Genomic DNA, 26,298 nt, shown 5'->3' on the forward strand with positions numbered 1-26,298 from the left:
CTGGCTTTAACTTGTGGGGAGCAGAGATATGCTTTGTGCTCAGCCCACGGGGACGGCTCGCAAAGCTGCGGGAAGTCGACATCCATGTAGCGATCCCCATCCCACCGCTCCTCACTGTACGCTGTGCACTCTGTCGCCATGGCAACCCAGGCTAATTATTCACAGTCTCTTTACCATTGCATGCCTGCCCTATTTCACTTGACCTTTTGTGGATTTGCTCTTAAATTGAAGAATGCCTCAAGTTGGGGGGGAAGTACTATTAGCCGGAGTCCTCTCCTTCCCCATGGTTTCTGGCTTATTATATTCTCGGACGGAAATGGCCACACACTTCCATTCAGTCTGCTCTGCAAATTTCATGCTGCTGGCTGGAGTGCTAGATACATACAGTACAGGGGATTAGAAAGGGTAGCTTTATACATACTATATTTCTCTGAAGGTAAATAATACATGTTTAAAGCACAAGAACACTTTGGTAGAGGTTTGGGCCGAGTAGTTACCATGATGTAACTAGTCCAATTTGCGAGATACCTACCTTGCTCTGTTGCATTGCTGATTAGAAATTGATTATTCAAACATATCCTCGTCATTGACTTACATTGTATTGCATCTCTCAAATCACTCTTTTAGTACATAAACAATCGAATTTAAGTTCTTTATGTGGAGACCAGTCTATTTTAGGAACACTATAGCCTTTACCACAACAAACATCAAAATACTTGAAACATGTTGAGAGACTGAGACAGCACTAAACTATGGCAGCAAAGACTTTGAAATGCTGCGACAAAAGATAATATTTATTATTTCTGTGTATCTTTGCCTCATTAAAAATCAAGTATAGAGCACAGAAACTTTGTGTTTTCATTATGAAAGCACGCCGAAGGGGATTATTCCAAACATTTGCAAAAGACTTGTTCACTTACCATGCATAATGCAAGCAAATATCATGTTATTTCGTGTTTGCCCATGATGAGATTATAATGATTATCATCAGATATTGTAGGTTTACATAATTATAAGGTGCTTTTGATGAATGCACCACAATCTCCTTTGTAGAATCTATTATAAACATTGGTTTGCCACAATCAGAATTATTGTGTACATTTCCGTATTTCTTCCCCTCTGTCTAGATTGCTCCAAGCCCAATCTGTCCAAGGAAGCACCGTCGCCCAGTTCATCTTTGAACATGCCCCAGTCGTTTGGAACCGCAATGGGGTTCTCCTTGTCTGAGACCCTCGCCGTGGCCGACCTGCCCGGCCTCCCGCACAATGTCAGCCACCTGCACACCTCGGAGGACAGCATCATCTACCTGGCCCCCACCGCCGACACCAACAAGTGCTGGCCCATCCGTCCAACCCTGCGCAATGAGCTGGACACCTTTTCGGTGCATTTCTACGTCTTCTTTGGACCCAACATATCCATTCCACCCGACAGGGCGGCAGTGTTTGCTATAAATCTGATGCCCGTCTTGGACAGCGGAGGGGTCCTCAACATGGAGCTTAAACTCAACCTGGTGAGTCTTGGCATCAAAGTTTACGGCACTTTGTTGCTGTGAAATCTGAAGCCTGCTGCCTGCTTTATACCTTTTCGTGCGCCTTTATCGCACGGTTGAATAGTGGAACTGCTACAGCAGAGCGTGACCAATCACTGAGAGTTTGATTGATCAAATTCAAGAAGCATCTCTCTTCTATACAGTATGGCGATTGGCTGAGCGGTCACCATTTGGCATGCATCTGTGGGTGCTCAGACAGCAGGGAGCCCAGTAGATGAAGAACTTAACTGCAGACTTAATCAGCAAGTTTTACAACTCAATAGAAAGCAAACGAGGTAGAAGGGGTAGCATGAAAATAATACTACCAAGTTTTGATTGTTGATATTGCTATTTGTTATTACAAATCCTTGTTTCTGTGTCCGTATATATATATTATAGTAGTGTATACTGTAGGATCAATGGCATAGATTATTCAGAGAGTGTCCTGCTGTATTGGGGTGCAATGTTCCGCTAGTGTGACAAGAACAACCAGTATGCTATGTTCTTTAACAAGCCTGCAGGGTTTGGGGAGACGGAAACTGGGGCTCCTAGCTTTGTATCACATCAAGCTGTCCTTGCAAGAGGAATGCATATAGAGCTCTCCTACTGCAATAATAGTTTGCTGCAAAATTGCAAATGCATGTTGCAGTTGAGTTAATATTTGACTCTCTTATGGTACTTGATCGCTCAAAGTTTTGTTAGAGTCAGCCCAACGCTGCTTGTGTACTATAATTCATCCTCGCACTAGGACAGTGCTGCAGCTATGCTTGTTTATGTGGCAGCTGTTTTATGACAGGATGACATCCATTGTGTGTACAGCAGTGGGTTTGTTTATTTCAAACACAACCATGGACTTCCACATTGGGAAGTAAAAATATCTCTTTGACTAAGCGGCAGCAAAGGAGACACTTGCCAAATCTGCCTTTGTCTCAAATTTGGCAACATAATTGAGGTGGGTTGAAGAATAGTCAGATTTGACTCGTTTTAGTGTCCATGTCCTGTTTCATAGCATACTGATTTTGGTGCATACTTTTTGTATCAATGAGTGCGGACCATTGAGCTGTTGATGGTGATTCAGGCCACAGTAGTCAATGATTTTTTCACTTGGCATCATGATAATTATGTCCTGTCTGTCTCAGTCCTTTTCATGAAGTAAACCAATCAAAGTAATAGTTTCATGACTATATGAGCAGAAAACCTAATGTTATTTTTCAAGGTGCATTGAGCCACAGTGCGTTTGTAGCTGGAGATGAAGAATTCTGTTGAACTGGAGTCAGTGATTTTGACTCAATGGAGGGCTTTCTTGTTTGGTTATGTGCATTACCTTGAACATAACTGTGTGTCGTGTGCCTTTAGTGCTGCATATTAAATTGGTTAGAAACAAATGGTGTAAAAGCCTGGCTTATAAATAATGCTTTACAAAGCACATTAATTCAAAGGACATTTTTTGTTACAAACACCCTCACCTGCCTACGGCTGTATTGCAGCTCATTGGGTGCAGGCTAAGAAGGCTTAGAAGACCACCTGAACATGTTTTGAAAGCATAGTAAAAATGTATAATCGGTTCTAACGATAACAGTGCAGAGGCACTTACTGTACGCATGGTGTGGCAGAGTGATGTCCTTTTTTGGATCGTTGTTGGTTCGTTTCCTGGTTCGACCATAGAATGTGAGCAAAGAGACAACACCAGTTGAGACTAATGGTGTCAGTTCTTCACAGTGACTTGGACAATTTTGTTTTTGCCAACTTGTTCTGTCAACACCATTTGCTCCTGGGCATGGAGCCCTGTAGCTTACAAAAGCGCACCGTGTGCTTACAAAATTCCAATAATCTTTGAACAAATGTCAATGTTTTGATGTTTTTGCAATGAAGTCAAAGCAGGAGGCTTTCATTTTGAATGTGGTCCACAACTACGATTGTTTATAATCTCTGAATCAATTTAGAAGTGCCTCTTGAGTATTGACTGGAGAAATTCCTGTACATTTTGTGAAGAAGAAGGAAGAAGAAGAAGAAGAAGAAGAAGAAGGGGGAAAAAGGATAGGAGAGAATTCAATCTGGTGTTCTTTAACATTTGACCAAGCTATCGTATATTATTTCAGTTTGTGAGTAATTGGTGGTCCATTGATGCAGCTTTTAGCATTGTTAAACATAAATGATACTGTAGTACCAAAACCATTTTTCAGGAGAAGTTTATGCAAATTTTGTGGACTGCTTGGTCCAGTGTGCATTTCTTCCTGGTATGCGTATGACACGCACATGAGAGGGTGAGGTTATTGCAGATGTTTCAACATGTGTAAAGTACAATACGTCTATGTGCATAGTGTTCATCCAAATGTACCCCATGTCTAATGGATACAGGGTTTTACCGCATGGAACCCGTGGTGATGAAAGGAGATGCTAGTTATTGTCAGCCTACCACTAAATAATGGGGGACAGAGTGGCATTCTGAGTCCGACACACCGCCATTCCGACTACGTGGCTTCCGCATGCGATTAGGTTTAGGGACAGGGTTAGTAATGCCGCGAGTCGGAATGGTGGTGCATTGGAATAGCGGGAATGCTGTGGTATAACTGTCTGCACTGTAGAGACAGACAGACAGACAGACAGACAGCAATTTCTTCAATGCGAGTTACCGAAATGTAATTCACAGACACACTTTAGACCTACAGTTACTTTTGCAGAGGTTCATAATATTGTGATCAAAATGCAATCTGACATGCTGTTCCCTGCTTCTGCATCTTAAAAGATGCAGCAGTGCAGTTTGGTATTTGGCACAAAGGGAGGGGGAGGGAAATACAAGAGCAGGACAATAGTGCCCACTGTATCTATGACATCATTTTGTACTACAGAAAGTATGGGGTGACGTAAAAAAAACAAAACAATGTGTGGTTTGTTCCACTAGATGGTGCAATGTGTGAATTTCTTCAAATGTCCAAGAAGTTACAATAGGGCAATATTTTCACGATTTGAAACAAGAAAACACGCTGACAACGAGAAACGATATGTTGTCAGCAGAATAACCCTGGAAAAAATAATCCGCTGGGCAAGCAGATAATGCAGCACTTCACGCCGCATTTCTGGCTTAATACAAGAGAAAAATGTGTACACATTATTATCATTACTGGACTGACAAACTTCATCATTTCCTTTCTTTTTACAGTCTTTCTGTATGTGTTCTATTTTCTGTACTGTGGCCTTGCAAACAGAATTTCTCTTAGTTGGAACAATCAATGTCACTGTATCATGTAACTTTCAAATTCCATGGCAATTTGTGTGACAATTGCTTCTTTTAAATGTCGTGGAGTGGCAGCTAGCTTGGTGGCAATTTAGCTGTTGAATGAATCCCATACACTAAAGTTCTAAACATGAACGCTCTGCTGCACCCAATCCTTGCCTGCTGAGAGTGTGACTGAATAATTCCAATGTGGACGGATTGCTGAATTTACTAACTGTCAAGTTGCTAGTTGCTGGTGCTAGAGTGATCTTAGAGAATTTATAAATATTTTTTGCCTGCATGCACTGTCTACAGTACTCCCTCCTTTTACATGACTGACACTTCATGTCATCGATTTTACCAACCAAGTTCCACAGGCATATGCCAATTTGTCTAATTTAATCCCTAGCCTTTCTTCTCACTTGAACCCTAACATTTGGCAACAAAAATAGCCACTCTACAAGTTTACAACGCGTGGCGACGCTCTGTGAGCTTCTAGATTGGCTATTTTGAAAGAAAATAAATTGCTGTTGATGGTAAGACATTTTAAAGCTCACTATCACTCAGAGTCGAAGGGATTTGAGACCTAGGGAAATGCCACCTATAGATACCGTAAGTGTCGACCAGACTCGCCAAACAAGCATCACATGCATGAAGGCTGGATGGATGTTTGATGTTGACGTGTGCATTTCCTCCTGCAGTCGACAGTCAAAGGAGCCAACGTCACAGTGTTCGGCTGCCTGAACCATGGGATGCCTCTGTTCCTGCGTGATAATTCTTCACTGAAATGTGAATCAGGTATGTCAACCTTGAGGCACAGTCTTGTGGGGGGGGGGGGGGGGAGTAATAATGGAGTCTGCAATCGAGTTATAAATGTGAGATTTAATTTTTTTTCTTATTACAAATGTTGTTATCGGGTACTTTATAGGTGTGGCTTTTCCTTAGCCTTTCTAACCGTGCTTTTATTGCTTTTTTATTATTACGTTTTATTATTTTTATTATTACTTTTATGCTTTTGTTTCACGGCACATAAAGTGATTCAATACCTAAGAACCATACAGTAAAGTACATTATTTAATAAAATTAAAGGAGCATTTATAGCAACATGACACCTCTTTTCATCTTCCATTAACTGCTAGAACTCAGCACCTGGCCGTGTTCCAATTACATTATAATTGACGTTTATGGGAAAACTACATATTTACAGTCCAATTATACCAAATTGCTTCATCCAGAAATTAGTGTGAAATCATTCCCTGAAATGATTGCAGAGGAGGCTGGTGGTTGTTTATTATACATGTTGTTTTCATCCATTAGCATTTCTGAACACTGTAGTAATAAGATAAGAACGTTCTCTTTGCTCTCACTTTCAGAGTCAGGTGCCGGTTTCCTCCTCTCAGTGAACGCCTCCTCCAACATCACCAAGCTGAGAATTCCTTACCCGCAAACGGGCACCTGGTACCTCAGCCTGCGCTCTCTTTGTGCCAAAGAACATGGGTGAGAGCTGCAAAGCCAATGCTGATTCTGGTGTAGCCAGTGGTAGACACATCATTACATTTCTTGTGTGTATTCATGTTTAATTACTTCACTAGATTCTTTCAATCGCATTCGGCATTAGGAATCAATAGAACGTTGCAATAATAAAGCATTCATGGCCACTATTTGAGAGATGCAGCCAGCCTTCTGCATTCTGCCCGTTTGATTTCTAGCTGTTTCCTTGGGAATATGTTATTAGCTTTTGTAGGCTACATCGTGGGAACTGCATAATTCTGATGTAGACTTTGACTTGCTTTAAAAAATACTTTTCGTGCCTAAGGTCACACATTCAACAAAATTATTCTGTAGTCATTCAGCACTGGAACAGAGTAAGTGAAGTTGTCAAAATTAAGCTTTCACTGAGATATACGCTTTTAGTTCTGCAGGTGGTTTATGGAGGGATAAACCTGCCATATCTAAAAGCCAATAAATGAACTGAAGAAAACTTGAATAGGATCAAATCATGTGAATCTGTCTTTTTAATTGAATCTGTATAACAGATGGTGTGACACCAGACTTCATCCTCACATGATGACAGAGCTCAAGCCTGAATATTTTATTGCGTGCCTGTGTTGCGCATCAAAAATAGCAGATCTACAAACTCACAAGCGTTGCATTACAGAGGTCTGGAAAGCATGTAGCAGATTTTTGCGTTTCTCACATCTTAACCATGTCTTTTATTCCCATTCTTTTACACATGCTAATATCAAGACTTGTTTGTCAAATGGGAATGAGGCAGTATTCTTTTTTTATTGCAATTAAAATGACAAAAAAGGGAAAAAAAGAGCAGATGTATCGCTCTGAGACAAAATAATTAAAACTCACATACTGTACACATACTGTACTGCAGGCTAAATGAAAGAGTTACACATTTTCTGTGGATATACTGTAGGCATAGAAGCTAATACATCGTCACTCTCGACGATGGATTGGGTGAAGTGTGTGTGTGTGTGTGTGTGTGTGTGTGTGTGTGTGTGTGTGTGAGAGAGACGGGCTGGTTAGAGGTTGTTCTTTGTTCAGCTACGTTCATCACAAAATTCATACTGAGCACGATTCTGCTCCACCTAATCCATTCTAATGCCCTCCAAAAGGAAAAAAAATAAGCTCACTTCTGATTTGTGACCGCCGGTACTGGTCTAGAACTGACGTTCCTTGTCCTGTACTAAACTCTGTACATTTAATGAAGTCGCTTGCGTGCTGTACACGCTCCAGTGGAACACCTCACAAATGTCCTCCTCGTGTGATGTTCCCAGATTTGAGGCCTGCACCAACGTTACAGCGGAGGTGTACCTGCGCTCCTACCTGACTCCATGCATCAACGACTGCGGGACGTATGGCCAATGCAAGCTTCTACGCACTAACAACTACCTTTATGCTGCCTGTGAATGTAAAGCAGGTGAGAAAAGCCATTTACAACACACAGTGGTTTATAGTACAAGACAGTATGTATTATGTAATATTGCAAGCTGTGTGATGTGATTTTATCGACCTGTGGACGATCCTGAGAAGCGTCCAGTCTTCATGTGACAACAGTTGTCAAAGAAGTGAATAACAGCTTAAAGAGACGTTGTCTGTTCTCGTGGGAAGAGAGTAACACCTCTGCTGACATTTTGGTGATCATCTGGTGATTACATTGGAAGATCCAAGCTCATAATAAATAAAAGGAATGTTGAGTTAACCTTATTCATTCTTGGCTGGAAAAATACCTACGTATGTACATATTGTAGGGATATAAACCATATGGGGCATGCACTGAATTCATATCAGAAGGACGAGAAGGTAGTCTCAGGTAGCAAAGAGATCACTCCTGTGATCTCTTTGCTGTTAATTTTCTTGTCAGCATTACTGTCCCACAAAAGCACCAATTCACTTACTTGAGAAAGCTGCTTACTGATCAAACAAAAACACAATTTCGAAGACTTGAGTGGCAAATTACGTGCATAATTATGTTGCCCATTCCATACTTTAGAGCTTATATATTTTTTATTTTTTGATGTATTTATTGAGTGGTATATATAGACATGCACAGGCAGATGAATGAGACAAGCTGACATTTGCCAGATTTAGACATTGTGAGTCCATTATGTGCTCCGCTGCTCCGCTGCTCCGCAGACCGCTGAGTCAGGGAGTGCTGTTATTATCTTCCATATAAATCTTTTTGATAAGACCATAAAGCATGTCCTTAATTATGTTCCCGCTTTCAATAAAAGATGAGCTTATGAAACCAAACAAACCCATGTCCTCAGAGGGTTTAGAAAAGAAAGAAAATCCTCCCTTTGATCTGCCTTTATTAAATCCACTTTGTTGTCAGTCTGATTTCATTGTCATATTTAGGGTTGGGTGGGTTGGTTGGCCAGCTTTATCTGTTGTAATCATGTGCCTGTGCATAACACCTCATCTACACAGGCAAGGAGCGAGCGTTCCGACTGCGATATTGCACGGAAAACTGTCCTGATATGGAGCGTCGGCCATTGCGTTGCGACGTAGCCTGAACCGATCAAATAATAAATAGTAGCGTGTAGATCTCAACCAATAAAAGTGTTTGGGGCCGCGAAACCTCTCTGAAATAGAGACTCCGCGAGCAAATATATGAGGGGTGGACGACGTCGCTGCACACTCGCGGTATGACAGGACAGTCTCATTAAAAAACATATTCTAATGAGATTCATCGGCGCCTGCTCGCATCGCTGGCAGTGTAGTGACAACAGTCTCTGTCTCAGGAGCACAACATCTTGTACAATGAACATATTATAATATATGTCCATTGTACAAGATGTCAAGACTACCGTATATTATAATCTGACATGAAACACTCCACTCACCAGCGGACCACAAAAGTTTAGTACACTGTCTTATCCAAGTCCTATTTGGATCTTATTTTTCTAATGTTGGTGTAATGGCAATCCTTCACTTCAAACTTTGTTGCACATTACTTCACAGGTGGTGGAAGTGATCGTACGCAGCAGTGCACACAGAAACATGACAGATGGATGTCCAGTCGTAGAGCTCTGTTTGACTGTATTTATTGTATAGAGTTGTACAGATGAGATGAACATACCAGTGATAATATGTAGCGATTATCCTGTTCTTTTGTCTGCTTCTGGCTGCTGGCTGATAAGAACGGTGTGCTCCCACCATTCCCTGTGTCTAACCTGAATAACTGGCTGGTAAGAACGGTGTGCTCCCACCATACCCTGTGTCTAACCTGAATAACTGCACCTGGGTGCCCTTTAAATACACACCCAGTGCTGTCAAATCTAAAGCCCGCCACCAAGTGTTCAAAAATAGTATGCCAACCTAAGAAATAATAAGTCACCATCCTAATGGCTCCTACAGTTGGTATCCATGTTTTATTAACCACTTAAGCCTCTATTCTTAGTACCAGTAAGGGGGGCGAGAATCCGCCTGGGTGACAGCAGACTGCTGGGCGAGCGCTGGCGCTTTGGCATGGGGGGTCAGATCAACATATGGAATGAGTTCTGTACTGGTCATACAGTATATGGAGCGTGTCTTGAGTGTACAGGGTTTGATGAGGTCGGATCAACATATGGAATGTCAGAACAGGTCAGCTCCATACTTTTAGTGTGTGTCACAGGGGCATTGTCTGGGCTGCCAGGCACGGCTGCACTAATAACTTTGGGGCAGGCCCGTCTAGAGTTTGAATGGACAGGTATCAGTCCAAAGGGAGACATCGAAGAGGACGGATGGATGGGGAAGGATCAACATATGGAATGTCAGAACAGGTCAGCTCCATATATGGAGATCTAAGGGTTTGAGTTTTGAGGTGATATGTGGAGTTGCTGGCCAATATTGATGACATCACGTGATGTCACAAGGCATGACCATATATCGGGCGTGACGCGGGCGTGACCGTGTGCGGTTTCTAGTGCGTTTCTAGTGCATTCCTGTCAGAAGTTATGATTTTTTAAAGACGTGTCTCTCTCTCTCACACACACTCACACACACACACACACACACACACACACACACACACACACACACACACACACACACACACACACACACACACACCAGCATGATCGCGGATAGGGTGAACCGCAGCCATGAGATATTAGCATATGCTCTCTATAGCATCACATAGCCTATTGCCAAAAAGCAGTGAACTCTGATGAGTCTGATCATTGTCTAAGCAAAACGGTCACGGTGATGGAGGTTCTGCTTTTGCCCTATAGTGCCCACTTCAATGCGCTTCTGAGAATACACAGGTGGAACAAATTAACGAGTGACAGCTAACGAGCAAGCTACGCTGTCTTTTAGCTGCCTGCATGCGAGCTTGCTGATCGGCTGTTTGTTTTGCGTATAGCCACTTGACGGTGTGTGCGTGCGTGTGTGTGTGTACATGTGCGTGCGTGCGTGTGTGTGTGTGTGCGTGTGTGTGTGTGTGCGTGTGTGTGTGTGTGTGTGTGTGTGTGTGCGTGCGTGCGTCAGGCTGGGACGGCTGGGGATGCACAGACAACTCGGAGGCCTACTCCTATGGCTTCCAGCTGCTCTCCACGCTGCTCCTGTGTCTCAGTAACCTGATGTTCGTCCCGCCCGTGGCCATCGCCATCCGCAGCCACTACCTCTTGGAAGCCTCGGTCTACATCTTCACCATGTTCTTCTCCACGGTGAGTCGTGCATATACAGTACACACTGCACACTGTGAATTACTGTACTTTGCCGCATATACTTTGAGAGTAACCACTTGACCCATTTTGGCCCCATAGAGATTTTTTCAGAAAAATGTTAATATTTTGAAGCCTTTTTTTAATTGACGTCAGTCCAAAATGGGTTAAACCCTCTAGAGTACACCTAACCCATTGAGCCCCGAGACCACATTCTACAAATGTCTTCAAAACAGTTTTCTGACAAACCTATGTTTCTCAGTGGTTCTGAAACTATTTAATGTCAAGGACCCCAAAAATGATATGCAATTGGCCGCCAACCCTGATCTGAAAACATGTTGTTCCAGGGACCCCCCAGAAGCAAAGATAGAGTTAAAGTTAAAAATGTTTGCTGTGAAAGAATACATATTCAAAGATTTGCCCACGTTTTCACGATTTTTCCCCCCAAAAAAACGCAGATCTACAAGCCTGTAGTGTGACACTGCGTGCTGCGCTATGAGCTTGCATGTCTGCTATTTGTCAGTATAGCTAAAGTTTAAAATAATGCTTAAAGTGGTTAAAAGGCTAAGGTGACACAGATGCGTTCCAGGTCTGGGCTGTCTACAGTACCCCAAATTTCTTTCGGGTACCCTCCCCAGAATATGGATATCACACAACAGAGGTGGCATTCGCGCAATGTCTTGTGAACTTGTAGATCTACTATTGACTATTGGCGCACAGCACTGTCGTACTATGAAGCTAGTAACATGTAGGCTATAGCCGCTAAGCAATAGAACGTTGCAGAGGAAAATTGCAGCAGCCTGTACCCTTAAGACATGCGGTAAAGTGCTGACAGTAGGTGTGGTGCCCTGCTTCAGCAATCCATCTTCCAGAGACCTATAGCACCTTGTAAGAGGGATAGATGGCCTCCTTGCTCAGCTGATACCAACAATAAGGTGATCGACGGTCATTATTGTATCTTCTTGTGTGCAGGTACATCAGAGTCAAACGCTTTTCTTTTCTTTTTTGCTTCTTCCGTCATTGCAGCAACATAATTAAAAAGAAAAAAGCTAACAAAAAAAGACAGTAGGCTAATCATGATAATAATAGGGGATATAAAATAAATCAAACGTCAACATATCGTTGCCGTCCGGAAGAAACCACTTAACTCCATATTAGATTATTATTATTTTTCCTAAATCAATGTTATTGAACTGAAAGATGGAAAGTATTAAAAAGTGCTTCTGTGAATACCTCCTAACTCCATTGGATCCTCAAACTATCTGCCAAACCAGCTAACTCCAGCCATTTAGCCACCTTTTTTCCCCTCTATAAATCACTGCTATTGACCACCCTTTACGTTTAATACTTTTCATTGAACCAATGAAAAGTATTAAAAAGGGCTACGACAAAAACCTCCTAACTCCACTTGTTTTTTCATTTGTCCTGGTTATCGTCATCTAATGTTATGTACAGTAACATCTATTGTGACAACATTTATTGAGACATAGGCCTGCAGTATTATTATGCTATACACATATTGTACGCATAATATTACCAATTTACAAACGTTCTAACAACCAGGGATTTAAAACCAGACTGACTAATCTCTCTACATAATTTTAGCTCTAACGCTGAAACTAATAATTGGGAAGCAAAATTACCGGTACATTTTAACCCATTAAAACCATGAAAGCATCTTTGTCACTGTCAAATCATTTTAGAGTTTTGCGTTGGCTATTCAAAAATAGCAGATTTACAAGGTCACAGTGCGTCACTTTTATATTATTTTTATGGAGGGACAGACAGGTGGAGGTGAAGACATGCAGTAAAGGCCGTCGGGATCGGGAGTCGAACACACGGCACACTGCCAGACTGGATTGCCAGCCAAGGTTCCTGGACCGCTGAGCCACGGCCCAGGCCCGGCACTGCAATCTTTACATCTGCTATTTTAGAGAAAAAAAATCAAACTCGTCAAAGTGTGACAACTACTGATTTAGAAAGCATTTATAGGCCTCAGGTCTTTCTTAATTGGTTAAAATTGCTGTTGATTTTCTTTTAGGGTGGGGGGGTGAGCAGACGTTCTGTACACAACAATTTACAATTACAATTTAGGCATTTAGCAGACGCTCTTAATCCAGAGCGATTTACATTAAGCAAGATAAAAACATTTATCATGAAACATGCGTAAGCTAAGAAAGTAACAGTGGAATGTCTATATAATGAAACTATACATATAAACTACTATGCTATACATATGTACTATGACGTGCTATGACTACATACAATGCAATTATAGTGCTGTCTCCATAACATGCTATAAGTCTGTGTCAAATGCTATCTAAGTCTACAGAAATGCTATCTAAGGGGGTGGGGTAAGTGCTATGGGCCATGATGAAGTCTGAAAAGGTGGGTTTTCAGACTACGGCGGAAGATTGGGAGTGATGCTGCTGTTCTGACTGCAATGGGAAGTGCATTCCACAGTTTTGGAGCCAGAAGGGAGAAGAGTTTGGGACGTGTGGAGCGTTTCTTTGTATTACAGTTACTTCACACATTTTCATCATCGACTGATGATGACTTCATAATACAACAGTAATCATGCAAGTGCAAAGTCTGTGCAAAAATCCAAAACCCTTCGCCGGTCTTATGCAAGGATTAGCCACAATGCTCACTCACTCTGTCTGTCTGTCTCTCTCTCTCTCTCTCTCTCTCTCTCTCTCGGCAGTTCTACCATGCTTGTGATCAGCCAGGCATTGTGGTCTTTTGCATCATGGAGTATGACGTGCTGCAGTTCTGTGACTTCCTGGGCTCGCTCATGTCCGTGTGGGTCACCGTGATTGCAATGGCCAGGCTCAAGTCTATCATCAAACAGGTATGAATGTGTTGATGGAGTATAGTGGTTGAGGCATTGCATCAATGAAGGCTGGAGAACAGCAAAAAGGTGTGGCAAGTGAATGCATTTCTTGCTCTCTCTCTCTCTCTGTCTCTCTTTAATTGGGTGTGTGCTCACTGCTGAGCATCCTTGAAGAAGCATGCTGCACCTATAAGCTGTGTGCTCTACACTTGCGTTGAACAGCTGTAGATAAACCCCCGACACAAAGAGGGATTACAGTGTATATGGGGAGGGTGCTTCTGACGAGGAAAATAACCCAAATAGAGAAGCTATTACTGGGGCCTTTAATGAATGTTGCACGGCCGGATGTTCTAGCATGGATTTTGAAAGATCAATGCTTTGGCCTCGGCAGCATGCAGTGCTAAATTCTGTGGTTGTGTTGACATATTGCTTTGGAGGATAACGTGTAAACACTAACAGGTGTGTGTGTGTGTGTGTGTGTGTGTACTTCCATGTCTGAGAGCGAGACAGAGAGAGGGAGAGGGAGAGGGTTTTAGGGGCATGGAGGGAGAATGCCTCAACATCTGCTGTCCTCCAGGGCTTTCATTTCTGCTGAGCGTTGCATTATGCACGCAGTCACTAATCAAATCGCACATGTCAGGCCTGGCAAGTGGAACTGCTGCGCATGTTCGTGTGGATGTGGGCACGATGTGTTTGTCTGTTTACACCAGAGGGAGTGTGCGTGCGTGCGTACGTACGTGTGTGTGCCTTTTGTTGATTTGTGTGCATGACCGCAGTTGCAGTAGAGTGTGAAGGACCTACTGTTGTAGTAACTGTTGTCATTGTGCGTGCGTGCGTGCGTGCGCACAAGCACCTGTGGGTGTGCGTGCAGTGCTCGCGTGCGTATGCTATCATCCAGTGGTGCAGTGTGACTGATGACCGGTGCTGCCCTGGAGTCCACAGGCGTCATCACACTGAGCCTCTCCTACTCAGTCTGCACCAATTAGTCCTGTTCCCCTGCAGGCAGGTCACTCTCTCCCTGCTCTCCAGTAGCCTACCCCCCATCCCTCCTCTACCCCCATCTGTCCTCTACCCCCATCCCTCCTCTGAAATACCCCCCATCCCTCCTCTGCAATACCCCCATCTCTCTTCTACAACTCCCCCATCTCTTCTGGCCCACCTCTTCCACAATACCCCATCCCTCTTGCCTAGAACAGGAGACTGGTAGAACACACACATTCCTCTTCTCCATTAACCCTGGGGCTTCCCTGCAATGTGCAACAATACACCCCCCCCCCCCCCCCCACCCCCATCCTCTTATATTCTCTACAGAGAACATAAATCTGCCTCTGCCTCTAGGACACAGAACAATAGAGAGCCCAGTCTCTATATGGCTTTTAGGTTGCCTACAGTATGCGGCATCTTAATATATACAATATAATGTAGTGTGTGTGTGTGTGTGTGTGTGTGTGTGTGTGTGTGTGTGTGTGTGTGTGTGTGTGTGTGCGCAATTCATTCAAAAATTTGATCATTTTAATATAAACTAGAAAGGCAGTTCCTGTAGAAACTGCGTGGGCTCGCATAAATTGCAATGTATAAAGTTTTTGCCGTGTCAAGTTTGAAAGTCGGGGACCGGAGTAATAGTGTTCCCATTGGTGGTCTAAATCCATAATCAATATTTCGGGACTGTAGCATATTGTAAACAAAAGTAGAAAATGTATTAAAGCTGAAGTAAAAGTTAAAAAAAAGTATGAACATTTGGAAAAACTATAGTTTAAGCATAAATAACTGCATAAAGCGGAATAAAGTATGTGGAAGCTGTAGAAGTGTTTTTAAAAGTTTTTCTTTAAATGAAAAAAAAAAAATCTTTATTAAAAAAATTCAAGTTAAAGAGGTTAAAGTTTTTTTTTTTAAGTTTTAATTTTTTTCAAAAAATTACTTTTTTTTCAAAAAATTACTTTTTTTTCAAAATAATACTTTTTTTTCAAAATAATACTTTTTTTTCAAAATAATACTTTTTTTGGAAAAAATACTTTTTTTGGAAAAAATACTTTTTTTGGAAAAAATACTTTTTTTTGGAAAAAATACTTTTTTTCATTTTTTTGCGTGCGTGCGTGCGTGCGTGCACTTGCGAGAGCTGTGTAAAGGCCAGCCAATAGGAAGACAGGGTGTGTGTGTGCGTGTGTGCGTGCGTGCGTGCTCTTGCGAGAGCTGTGTAAAGGCCAGCCAATTGCACAAATAGCAGACCTACAAGCTCACAAGGTATCGCAGAGCAACTCATTGAGATCTTGTAACTTTAATGTCAGCCCTGTAATTAAGCCCTTATATGTCTCAGCTGTGGAAGTAAAAGACTTCCAAGTTCTATGCCAGTACTATGACTGGGAGATTACAATGGTTCTGAAGGGGGGAAAACTATGCCCCGAACAAATTGCTCTATCGCAAAAAGTAAAAGTCGAATGCAAATATTTTTTTCGCTGTGAGTGGCCTGAGATATTGAGGTACACCATGTGCGATTGTGGTGTTGGTACGATTGAAAATGTGGTTATAAGAGCGAGTTAAGAATTGTCAGCGCGATAATTTCCTCGTAAGAATTATACAATGGAGGTCAATGAGCAGATTGACTGTTTTTGTGTCACTTAAAAGGCCGTAGTTCACATTCTGTATGTCTCTGTGCTTTGGTGGTCACATTGTGTGAAAGAGGACATGTGTGGCTACAAAATGACAAAAGAACATGCGTGTAAAATGAATACTTTGGCCGGGACGACAATTTGTTTGGTAAATTTTCAAGGAAAGAATTTCAGTCTCCACACTCTAGTCAAAGAAGGCCCGCACTCTAAAATGGCACTAATTACGCGAAACGGCATGCGATTGAACTGCGATTTTGGAAAAACCGTTTAACGTATTCGAATACGGTTTGAACCACGAAAAAGTCCAGAGTCGTGTGAGCGTTCTAAAGTTTAAATCACGTTTCTACGACAAAGTATGCCAGAGTAATGAGGCTGCAAAAGTGAGGTTGATTTAGAGATAAATCCCATTCATTGTCTATGGGAGGCAAAAACTATAAATAAAGTTAAATATTTTAAAAAGTATAAACTTTTTCAAAACAACTTTTTCACCAATGAAAGTTCAAAGATAGATGAACATTATAAAGTTTGAATGAAGTTTCAAAGTGAAAGTATGACGGAGTAATAAGAGCTCAAAAAAGTTAACTGTGAAAAATGGGACCTTTCTTCCATCGACTCTCATTATAAAGGATGTAAAAAAAAGTTTAAAAGTTAAAAAGTATAAAAAGTATAAAACTTTGTAAAAATAAAAATACAAGCACCCATCACTGCAAAGAGCTGAACAGTTTGAAGTTTGAACTAAATTTCTAGCATAAAGTATGTGGAAGTAGTAGTGTGTCAAAAAAACGGGTGGAATAAATAAAGAATAAATATAGGCTGGCAATAACTAGTGTGTGCTCGCTGTAGCGAGCCCACAACTAGAAAAAGTGCCCCTCAGGGTCTCCACCAGGTTTGGAGCGTTTCTGCAAAATGTCAAGTGGCATTTCTTCCTAAGCCTAGTGGGAATATGCATGCCGTTCCACCGCAATCAGACGCTGTGTTAATGATTTGCAGCATTTTGTACAAAATGGGCCACTCCTGAACTTTGGAAGCCAATCTTAGCCAATCAGGATGGAATATGAGAAATCAAACAGACCCGTCTTGATCAGATGACTATAGAGATGTGTACCGATTTTCGTGAGATTTGGATAAAATCTGAAGGAGTAATATCAAAAACATTGTTTTACATAAGTTGGCCTCCTATAAAGAGCAGATGCAGGTCAAAGGTTCATCACCATCAGGGAGTGTGCATACAAAGTTTTACACAGATCGGTGAAAACACGAATGGGCCAGTTATAGCACCATCATGAGGCTGATATGTACATTTTCAAGTGGTATTTCTTCGCCGGCCTAGTTGGAAATAAAAAGTGCATGCAAAATGTCCCTCAAATTACACGTACATGTGCGTTCATGATTTGAGGCATTTGGTTCAAAACGGACCAATCCTGCAGACTTTGGATTTTAGCCCATGGGGATGGAATATGGGGAAGTGGACCATGTAGGAATAGTGTATACCGGTTTCCGTGATGTAGGGACAAAAGTGCGCGAGTAATATAAAGAAATGTGTTTAGCAAAAATCGGCCTCATGGTGGCGCTATAACAGGCCATTGTGGAAAAATGTGGGCAGAGGTTCGTCGTTGACATTCAGGGAGTGTGTGTCTTCATCAGGGCCGGAGATTAGCTTGTACACAGATGGACACGGACGGAGTGCAAAACATACTCTCCCCATGCCTTTGGCCTGGTGGAGACAATGAATAGTGTAATGTTCGTTGTTGATCTGTGCTCTCTCTCTTTCCCAAGGTGCTGTACCTGCTGGGGGCGATGTCTCTGTCCATGGCGTTGCAGCTGGACCGCCATGGGCTGTGGAACCTGCTGGGCCCCAGCCTGTTTGCTCTGGGCATCATGGCCGTGGCATGGGTGAGTTTACAGGCCCACTTCACCCCTTTTGCAACCAGATCTGTGTTTAAGGACACAAAAAAAACACTTTCCTGTTTTTGTTTTTGTGTGTGGATTTGTCTCAGTCAGACAAACCCACAGACCCGCCCACATGGTGGGGCAGTGCACCAAAGCATTATGGTTTTGTAGTATTGTAGTAATCCAGCAATCCAGTCAAACCCTAGTCAAACACACAGACTTCATTATTTTTCTGGCCATAGGGTGCAAATGTCAAATCTACTACAAATACTATTAACTATCAACAAATACTATTAACTATACTATTAACTACTATTATTAGTGACTGCAGTTTCTTCCAGCGGTGAATGTCCTTTTAACACATACCTGGATCCATTTGGGGTCGCGACTGAATGTCCCTTTATCTGTTTGTTTCCTAAATTGTATACGGTGAGTTAAAAAGAAATTCAAACATTTTTCAAAAATAATTCAATAAAAAGATAAATCCATTAGGGCAGTGGTTTTCAACCAGTGGTCCGGGGACCACCAGTGGGCCTTGAGGGGGTTCCAGCTGGTCCCCAGCTAAACGATGGAGAGTTGGTAATCAAATGGGCCCTTATCGATCTTTAGTTCAACTGTTTAATCATGTCTTCAATTAAAATACTTTCATCCCTGTGAGTGGTGAATGGCAAATCTCTGAATTCCCCTTTTTTATTTTTAGAGCTGTCAATCGTATGCATGCTTTCAAAATCATACATAATATTTTTTGAAACACAGGATGTGAAAACAGCATCATTTTGATTGTGATGTATATACAATTGTATAATTGTGACCAGTTTATATGGAATTGTGCATTTCCCGTCAGTGTGTGTGTCGGTTGGTTGGCTGGTTGGTTAGGGTGAGAGAGCATGTGACATCATCAGGGCTGCCAGGGCTGGTGCATGTGACATCAAGTGACATCATCAGGGCTGGTGCATGTGACATCAAGTGACATCATCAGGGATGGAGCATGTGACATCAAGTGACATCATCAGGGATGGAGCATGTGACATCATGTGACATCAGGGTTGGAGCACATGACATCACGTGACATCATCAGGGATGGAGATCCCTAATGTCATCAATATTAAGCCCATATACAGTATAGAGATCCCTGATGTCATCAATATTGGCCAGCAACTCTACATCTGACCTCAAACCTCAAACCCTTAGATATATGGAGCTGACCTGATCCTTCCCCATCCATCCTTCCTCTTCGATGTCTCCCCTTTGACTGATACCTGTCCATTTAAACTCTAGACGGGCCTGCCACAAAGTTATTAGTGCAGCTGTGCCCGGCAGCCGGCGAAAACTAGAATTGACTTCATAACCTACCAAACCCGCGTTTTATTCCATTGTCTTTCCCTGCTAAACCCGCCATTTGTTTTATATGTTTAATTAGTCTTTGAATAACTCTTTGTGAAACTGAGTCCAATGCAAGTGAATGAGGGTGCAAGGGACAATCTTGGCTTGCTAGCGTCTTTGTTGTTGATCGGATCGCAGAAGTGGCTTATGTGTTGACTGGGGAACAAACGATGGGACTATTTTCAGCCGGATTTTCATCATAAGGAGGTAGAATTACAACGCATTGACTCCTCAAAGGTAACTGTAAATACCGGCAGTCAACGTAACTTCTTTTAATGACTAGTTCGGCAATAAAGTTTTAACAGGCCCGAAAATTTAGATTTTACTCCCATGCCAAAGCGCCAGCGCTCGCTCAGCAGTCTGCTGTCACCCAGGCGGATGCGTGCACGCGACCTCGCCCTAAAGGGTGAGGTCGCTTCTCGCCCTCAGGCGTCTTACTGGTTGTAGTAAAAGAAAATCTGTACAAACATACAGTAAATATCGCAGGATTGGTTTTAAAAAACATTCTCTGATTAGAAAAACTGTGAAAATTCCCCTCATGGGTAAGGAAAGGAAAGTAAGCAGTTTTTTATTAACTGCTCCAACTTGTGTTGTCCTACACGTTACAGTCTAGGTCCAGGTCTCAGAATGCAGATGAGGAGTGTCTTCATTGTCCTTCCCATTGATCCCCTGACGTGTGACACAACAGACGCAGACCTAATCAGTCACATTGGGTTGCAGGGGGCGGCGGGTGCGTATGTGGGTTGGGAACTATTGGTTTTCTGACCATTGAAGCCATCCCACATTAGCATAGAGGGAGCTTTAAATGTTCCGCAGCTTGTGGGTATTAGTCATGCGTTGTAGTTCCATTATAAGTCGGCTTGTACTTTCACAGACTGCTCTCCGAGTCATAATGTGCTCCCTCAACTGAGAAGATAAAAAATAATAGTCTTTCAGGCACAGTTTGGGAGGGGAAAAAAGATGCTTTAGCGGCAAAGCTCGAACATGAGTTTGGAAACAAGGTCTCTTCTCTGGCCTCACTAGAAAAAGCCTTGGCTTGTGCTGAATATAGTGTGGGAGTTGTAGCTCGGAGAGCTGCCCCTTTTGTGAGCTGAAGAAACTGGAAACTGCGGAAGATGAAGTGCTATTCAGTTCCACTGCATAAGCCCTCTAGCTTTGATACAGTTCCAAAGGTAGCCTACAGTACAAAAGATTCCTTATTTTCTTCAGAGATTAACAACAGCCCTTGCACAGTCTTTTGTGACATTCTTGCAGAATCACCCAAAGCCTTTCACAGTTTTTCTCAAGGTCGTGGCTCATCTGAATTTCAATCAGAGTCGCTGACATCTGATATCTGTACTCCACAATTAAACAATAATATTATTACACTTTTTGGGGTAGAGCAGGCAGAGCAAGCTTTTTCATAGTCAAACATTTTTTTGCTGTATCAAGAGGCATAGGCTACAAAAGAAGGCCATGTGAACTGATTTCTGCACTGACTGGTATTAGCATAGGCCTACAGCAACGTTGCATACAAACTGCAATTCAGGGTTGGGCGATATGGACAAAAATGTAATATCACAAAATAGCGAAAATAGGCAATCTACAAGTTCACACAGTGCTGCAATGCGGCACGTTGTGACATGGTGCCTAAGTAATTAAAGGAAAAGACGACACTTACGCTATATCACAATATCCCACGTACATCCCAGATTAGAGTCTCATATTGTGATATAATGTCAATATAGCCTGTTGTCCAGACCTACATGTATAGTAAAATGTAGCCTGGCTAATAAGCAGGTTAAAATGAACCTGACTTCGCCAGATTGCGGCAGTATTGAGTTCACCAGTTCCCTCCTCCTGCCTGCATCTGGGATCTCTCAAGCTGAAACGATGAACCCGGAAGCAGCGGGACAAACATTTGATATCTCCATAATAATTTCGAGTTGTAGTCTTGTTAGGTTGTGTTTACATTTGCGCTGTGGCAGCGCTTCAATATGCCATAAGTCTCGCGTTGATCCCGCCTCTAGCGGCCTCATACAGCCGCATATCGCTCCGGCCAGAATTGGACCGGAGTACATCATCTCTGCCTGAGAGTTCCCAGACTCTCCCTGCTGGCAGAATGCAAATGTTGTCCAGCAGGGGGAGTGGTTCTACATTCTGAGCATCGTACATTTTACAGGAAGGCCCCTTCATATCAGCTTGTCATGTTTCCGCAAAGCCAGGCACACGAGTGCTCCCAGACACAACCAAATCAGTCAAGCAGAGGGCACAGGGTGTCTGGCGCTTTGCAGGGGTGCCAAGCGCCCCAAAAACATTTGGTATGGCGTTAAAACTATCACACTATCACCCTGTTTTTTGAGACAGTCAGAACTTCAGAAGAGATTCATGTGAATGAAAAGACTAGTCGGTAATGTCTGTGTGTCACCTGCCAACTGTTGAGAACCAACAGAGTGGAATGCAGCCACAGGTGGGAACTATGAAATATTTTGTCTATGTAGGTTCAGACAGAACTTTAGTCTTTATTTTCAAAATTAAAAACCTTAAAAAGTTTTCTCTAGATCTAAAATCTATGAAAATCTTTCAAAGTTTTCGCCTATTGTGGACTATCTAATCTGCCTGTTTCACACAATGGCGCACGCACACACATTATTCATATTATTTACACGCATTCGACACATTATGTAATTGTACATAGTACACGAAGCACTGCGTTAGTTCATGCAGGACACGGCGGTCGTATAATCCAGCTGTAACCAGCTGTCAGTCTGCTGATTGAAAAAGCATCACGACAACGCGCGGTCCATTTAAAGGCCACATACTGTATGCTGTACTGCTGGCTTCTCAGTGCTGCTGCTATATTAATACACTATGAAGCTGCTGTCGTGCAGAAACCTTGTATCCCCATGTTTCATTTTGTTTTGATTCTTCGTAAATGAAAGCCCTACTTCATCAAACAGGTGTGTCGCACAAAAGTAGTGAAAATAGCCAATGTGCTAGCTCATGTCATGATGGGTCGCCATGCAATGTATTATGAGCTTGTAGATCGGATTAAAAATAATAATAATAATTAAATAACGGTTTGTACATACAAGGTTTCCAGAAACATTTTGGGGGTGAAAGTCTGTTTGTGGGTTGTATACAGTAAATGTTGAACCAATGCGTTAGTGTAGTGAAAGAAGAGCTTTTGAGACTGATAAAGTAACTGTTTTGGACATCAGTGGTACTGTATGCTGCCAGACGTCAGTGTTTGTTTGCATCATACTGCCACTGCTGCATGTATATTAATACACTATCATATGCTTATTTACTGTAAGTAAAAGTATAAACTGCAATGTAGAAATACATTGAAAATAATTTTCATTTCCGCAATTTCCATTTCCACCATTTCCGCAATTTCCGCATTTCCGCAATTTCCATTTCCGCAATTTCCATTTCCGCAATTGCCATTTCCATTTCCAACTATTAATGGCAGCTGGGTTTCATCATTCAAATAAAATAGAATTCTGTCCGTTTAGCTATAAAATTATGTCAGGGAATAGGGATACACAGTATATGTCTTTCATTTGCATTGCATCTCCCCCCCCCCCCCCCAAGCTTTTATTTTCGTTCGAGTAATAGTACAACTCTAATAGTATTACTTATAATAATGTAATTAAAGATAACTTCATTCAGATTTATTTATTTTTATTTCATTTTCCAGATTTTCTTTTCTTTTTTTTAGATTTTCATTGGTGGGCCAGTCATAATGGTCCTGAGGTTGAGTATCACTGCTCTAACCAACACAAATGGCATTGGTGTTGGCGGGTGGGAAGCTGACGGGGGGATGGGGGGGGGGATGGTGTCCACGTCACTGCCCCAGAAGCTCCTACTGGTTGGTCAGGTCAGTGCCTGTTCAGCATGGAAGGGATCTGGGGGAGATGGAGTGAATCCCCCAGCGAAACTTCTCGCTGCCAGGTGAAAAGAAATGGCTGCCAATTCCATTTGTATCGGGCACATGGTGAAGTAGTATACGCCCTCCTTTGGCCAACAATGGGGGTTGGCAGTGACGGGGACCACAATATACAGTGGGCAACTGCCAGGCAATGACTAAATTGGGAGAAAAAAGAAGAAATGACAAAACGGTATAGAAAGAAGAGCAGGACATGACTCTCTGTGTGTGTGTGTGTGTGTGTGTGTGCTCGCGTGTGCGTTTGATTCCCGGCCAATCAGACGGTGCGTACCATCCGGCGGCGGCGATGCTACCCCCCGACTTGGAAGCGCTGGGTCTTCTTCCTCTTCCCGGGGACCATGATCGCCGTTTCAGCCGTGGCACTGTATGCCTTCGTGGAGACCGAGGAGAACTACTTCTACATCCACAGCATCTGGCACATGCTGATTGCGGGCAGCGTGGGCTTCCTCCTTCCCCCGCGCGCCAAGCCCGACGCCAAGGCCACCCCGCTGAAGCGCCGGCGGGGCTGCGGCTATCAGCTGTGCGTGAACGAGCATGAGGAGATGGGCCTGGTGGACCCGGCCATCATCTCCATCAACAGCATCTGCACCAGCTGATAAACCTCCACCCCCTGCCAGCCTCTCCCAGCCCCCTCGTTACCTTACAGACACTTCTGCCTGACTTATACTCGTTTGCACGCCATGTCGCGCACCGAAATTAGCCTATTTACAAGCTCACATTGCAACGTGGCTCATTGCTCCATGTTCAGAGCTTGTAGATCGGCTATCTTTGTGCACGGCTCCAGCGCACAACGAAGTATAAATCAGCCCTTCATTGCCTTCTTTTACTTGGGGGGGGAAAAAAATCACACATGGGAAAATAAGCCACAGAACTTGAATACGCAAATGTAAATACATCAACGCAAATACGACACATTGACTGTTTTGTTCTTTTGGTTGCTGTTATTGTCATGGTAATTATCAACAACACTGCTGTAATTATTAATCCATTGTTGAAGTTGTTCTAATGAATTGTCGGTGTACAGTGACACACTGTTTGTGAATATGTATTTAAAGTCAAAGCTGAAACACTGCTGCTACTTGACGGTGACTGTAAAACTGGTTATGTTGGTTATTTATTGACGGTCTCCTAAAAAAGGCCAGCTATTTTACGGTTTGGTTGCAGACTGGGGGGAGATTTGCGAACCATTAACAAGGGCACGGCTTTTATGATATTCTTTTGGAATATCTTTTGCACTGAGACACAAAACAATGTTATTCTGTACATTTTTATAATATAGTATGTATAAACCACAATTGGCATCACAGACACAGACGTTCAAATGTAAATCTAGTAGTCATGTGGAATGTTAGATTGTCTTTTTTGCAATTGTAATGTATTCGCTTTTACACAAATGTGCTGATTGCTCTTAACAGGAACAATTCCAAAGTCCAGCTGCCTGATGGAAGAGAGCGGAAGGCAGGATTATTTTTAGACCTCACACCCAAGACCTCAAAATCTCTGTTCTTTCTGCCAGAACCTGTCTGACACTGGATTCATAAACAATAAATGTTTTCTTTCTTTAAATCAGCATTACTTTTGCTTCCATACTGTAGCTTCTGTGTATTAGGGGCAGTGAACCCTCACACAAAGACATGATATTGCAATTTCAGGTCTAATGGAAGTCACTGCATGGTAGCCAGGCGCTGAAGCTAGCAACGGCATGCTCTCACGAATGGAGCAGGAAATAAATAATTCTACTATATTTAACGACTGATTCACCGTACAGCAACAGTCCAGACTCCAGACACAGAAGTGCTCATGTCCATTACAACATATTGTAGACACACTGTAACTTAGCCTATTTCATTTAGAATTCATAGTTATAATGTGTCTACTCTCAGTTACAATGAATGGATCAAATTAATGTCATGCAACACAGATCATGGGCCTTATTTTTTGATGGTTTAAATGATGGCACAAGCCGGTTGCATTGCACATATGGTCTAAAACACATGGGCCATACCTTGGGCCTGGGGCATGTCCAACTTCTGCTTAAAGTAGAAGCCTACAGCGCAAGGCACAAAACGTTCCGTTTAATCTGACGGGTGTGTGTCTGGCATAACATAACCGAGCATTTCCCTATTCCGGAGCCATGGTGTGCCCATAGCCTGCCCCAGGAGCCAGTGTGATTTCTGGTCTAGCCCATTTTGGGCGGGAACCCCTTTTGGTGCATTATGTTATGTTAGCTATTGAAAAATAGCAGATCTACAAGCTCATAGCGCGCCACCGAGTGCGCTACGAGCTTGTAGGTCTGCTATTTTTGAAAAATCAAAGAACGACTGAGTACTGACATAGAAACATAGCTTTTTTAGAAAACTGTCAGGATTTAGACAATTTTAGAATCTGATCTCAGGTCAGAATGGGCTAGAGAGGCCGATTTCAAATTTGCAGGCGAAAACAGACGGTGGATCCTATTGTTTCACCGATCTGTGTGTCCGCCTCCACCACCTCCTTCTGACTCTTCTCATTCCACCTAACCTCACGTCACCAGGCTTTCCACCTCGGAGGAAAGCCTGGTCTGTGTTACTAAATTGCAGTGTGATCCGGTTGGGAGTAGTCGTAGAACGACGTAGATGATATCTTACATCATGTTGTAGTCATTCTTTTCTAGTCATCAGGACGGAATCCTCAAACCAGAACGTCCTTTCCCTCAAACTGGAAGAATAATACCTTCCCAATAAAAGCGTAGTTTCTCTGATTTCTAAAATAC

The 26,298-nt window shown here is 42.6% G+C and overlaps 1 protein-coding gene across 1 annotated transcript in view; it reads left to right on the forward strand.

Annotated features, from left to right (window-relative positions):
* tmem8b (transmembrane protein 8B) overlaps window positions 1-24,142 on the forward strand; it is a gene marked incomplete at its 3' end in the record, with an annotated part of 31,254 nt that extends 7,112 nt beyond the window's left edge. The window contains exons 3-10 of the mRNA XM_080765333.1: window positions 1,128-1,510; window positions 5,444-5,540; window positions 6,116-6,239; window positions 7,532-7,674; window positions 10,728-10,906; window positions 13,608-13,754; window positions 18,119-18,235; window positions 23,807-24,142. Of these exons, the coding sequence (XP_080621459.1) occupies window positions 1,128-1,510; window positions 5,444-5,540; window positions 6,116-6,239; window positions 7,532-7,674; window positions 10,728-10,906; window positions 13,608-13,754; window positions 18,119-18,235; window positions 23,807-24,142 (1,526 nt within the window). The remainder of the gene's footprint in view (window positions 1-1,127; window positions 1,511-5,443; window positions 5,541-6,115; window positions 6,240-7,531; window positions 7,675-10,727; window positions 10,907-13,607; window positions 13,755-18,118; window positions 18,236-23,806) is intronic.
* Window positions 24,143-26,298: the final 2,156 nt, after the last annotated feature.

Source organism: Protomyctophum bolini, assembly GCF_963924005.1.
Source record: "Protomyctophum bolini genome assembly, chromosome: 6".
Lineage (NCBI taxonomy): Eukaryota > Metazoa > Chordata > Actinopteri > Myctophiformes > Myctophidae > Protomyctophum > Protomyctophum bolini.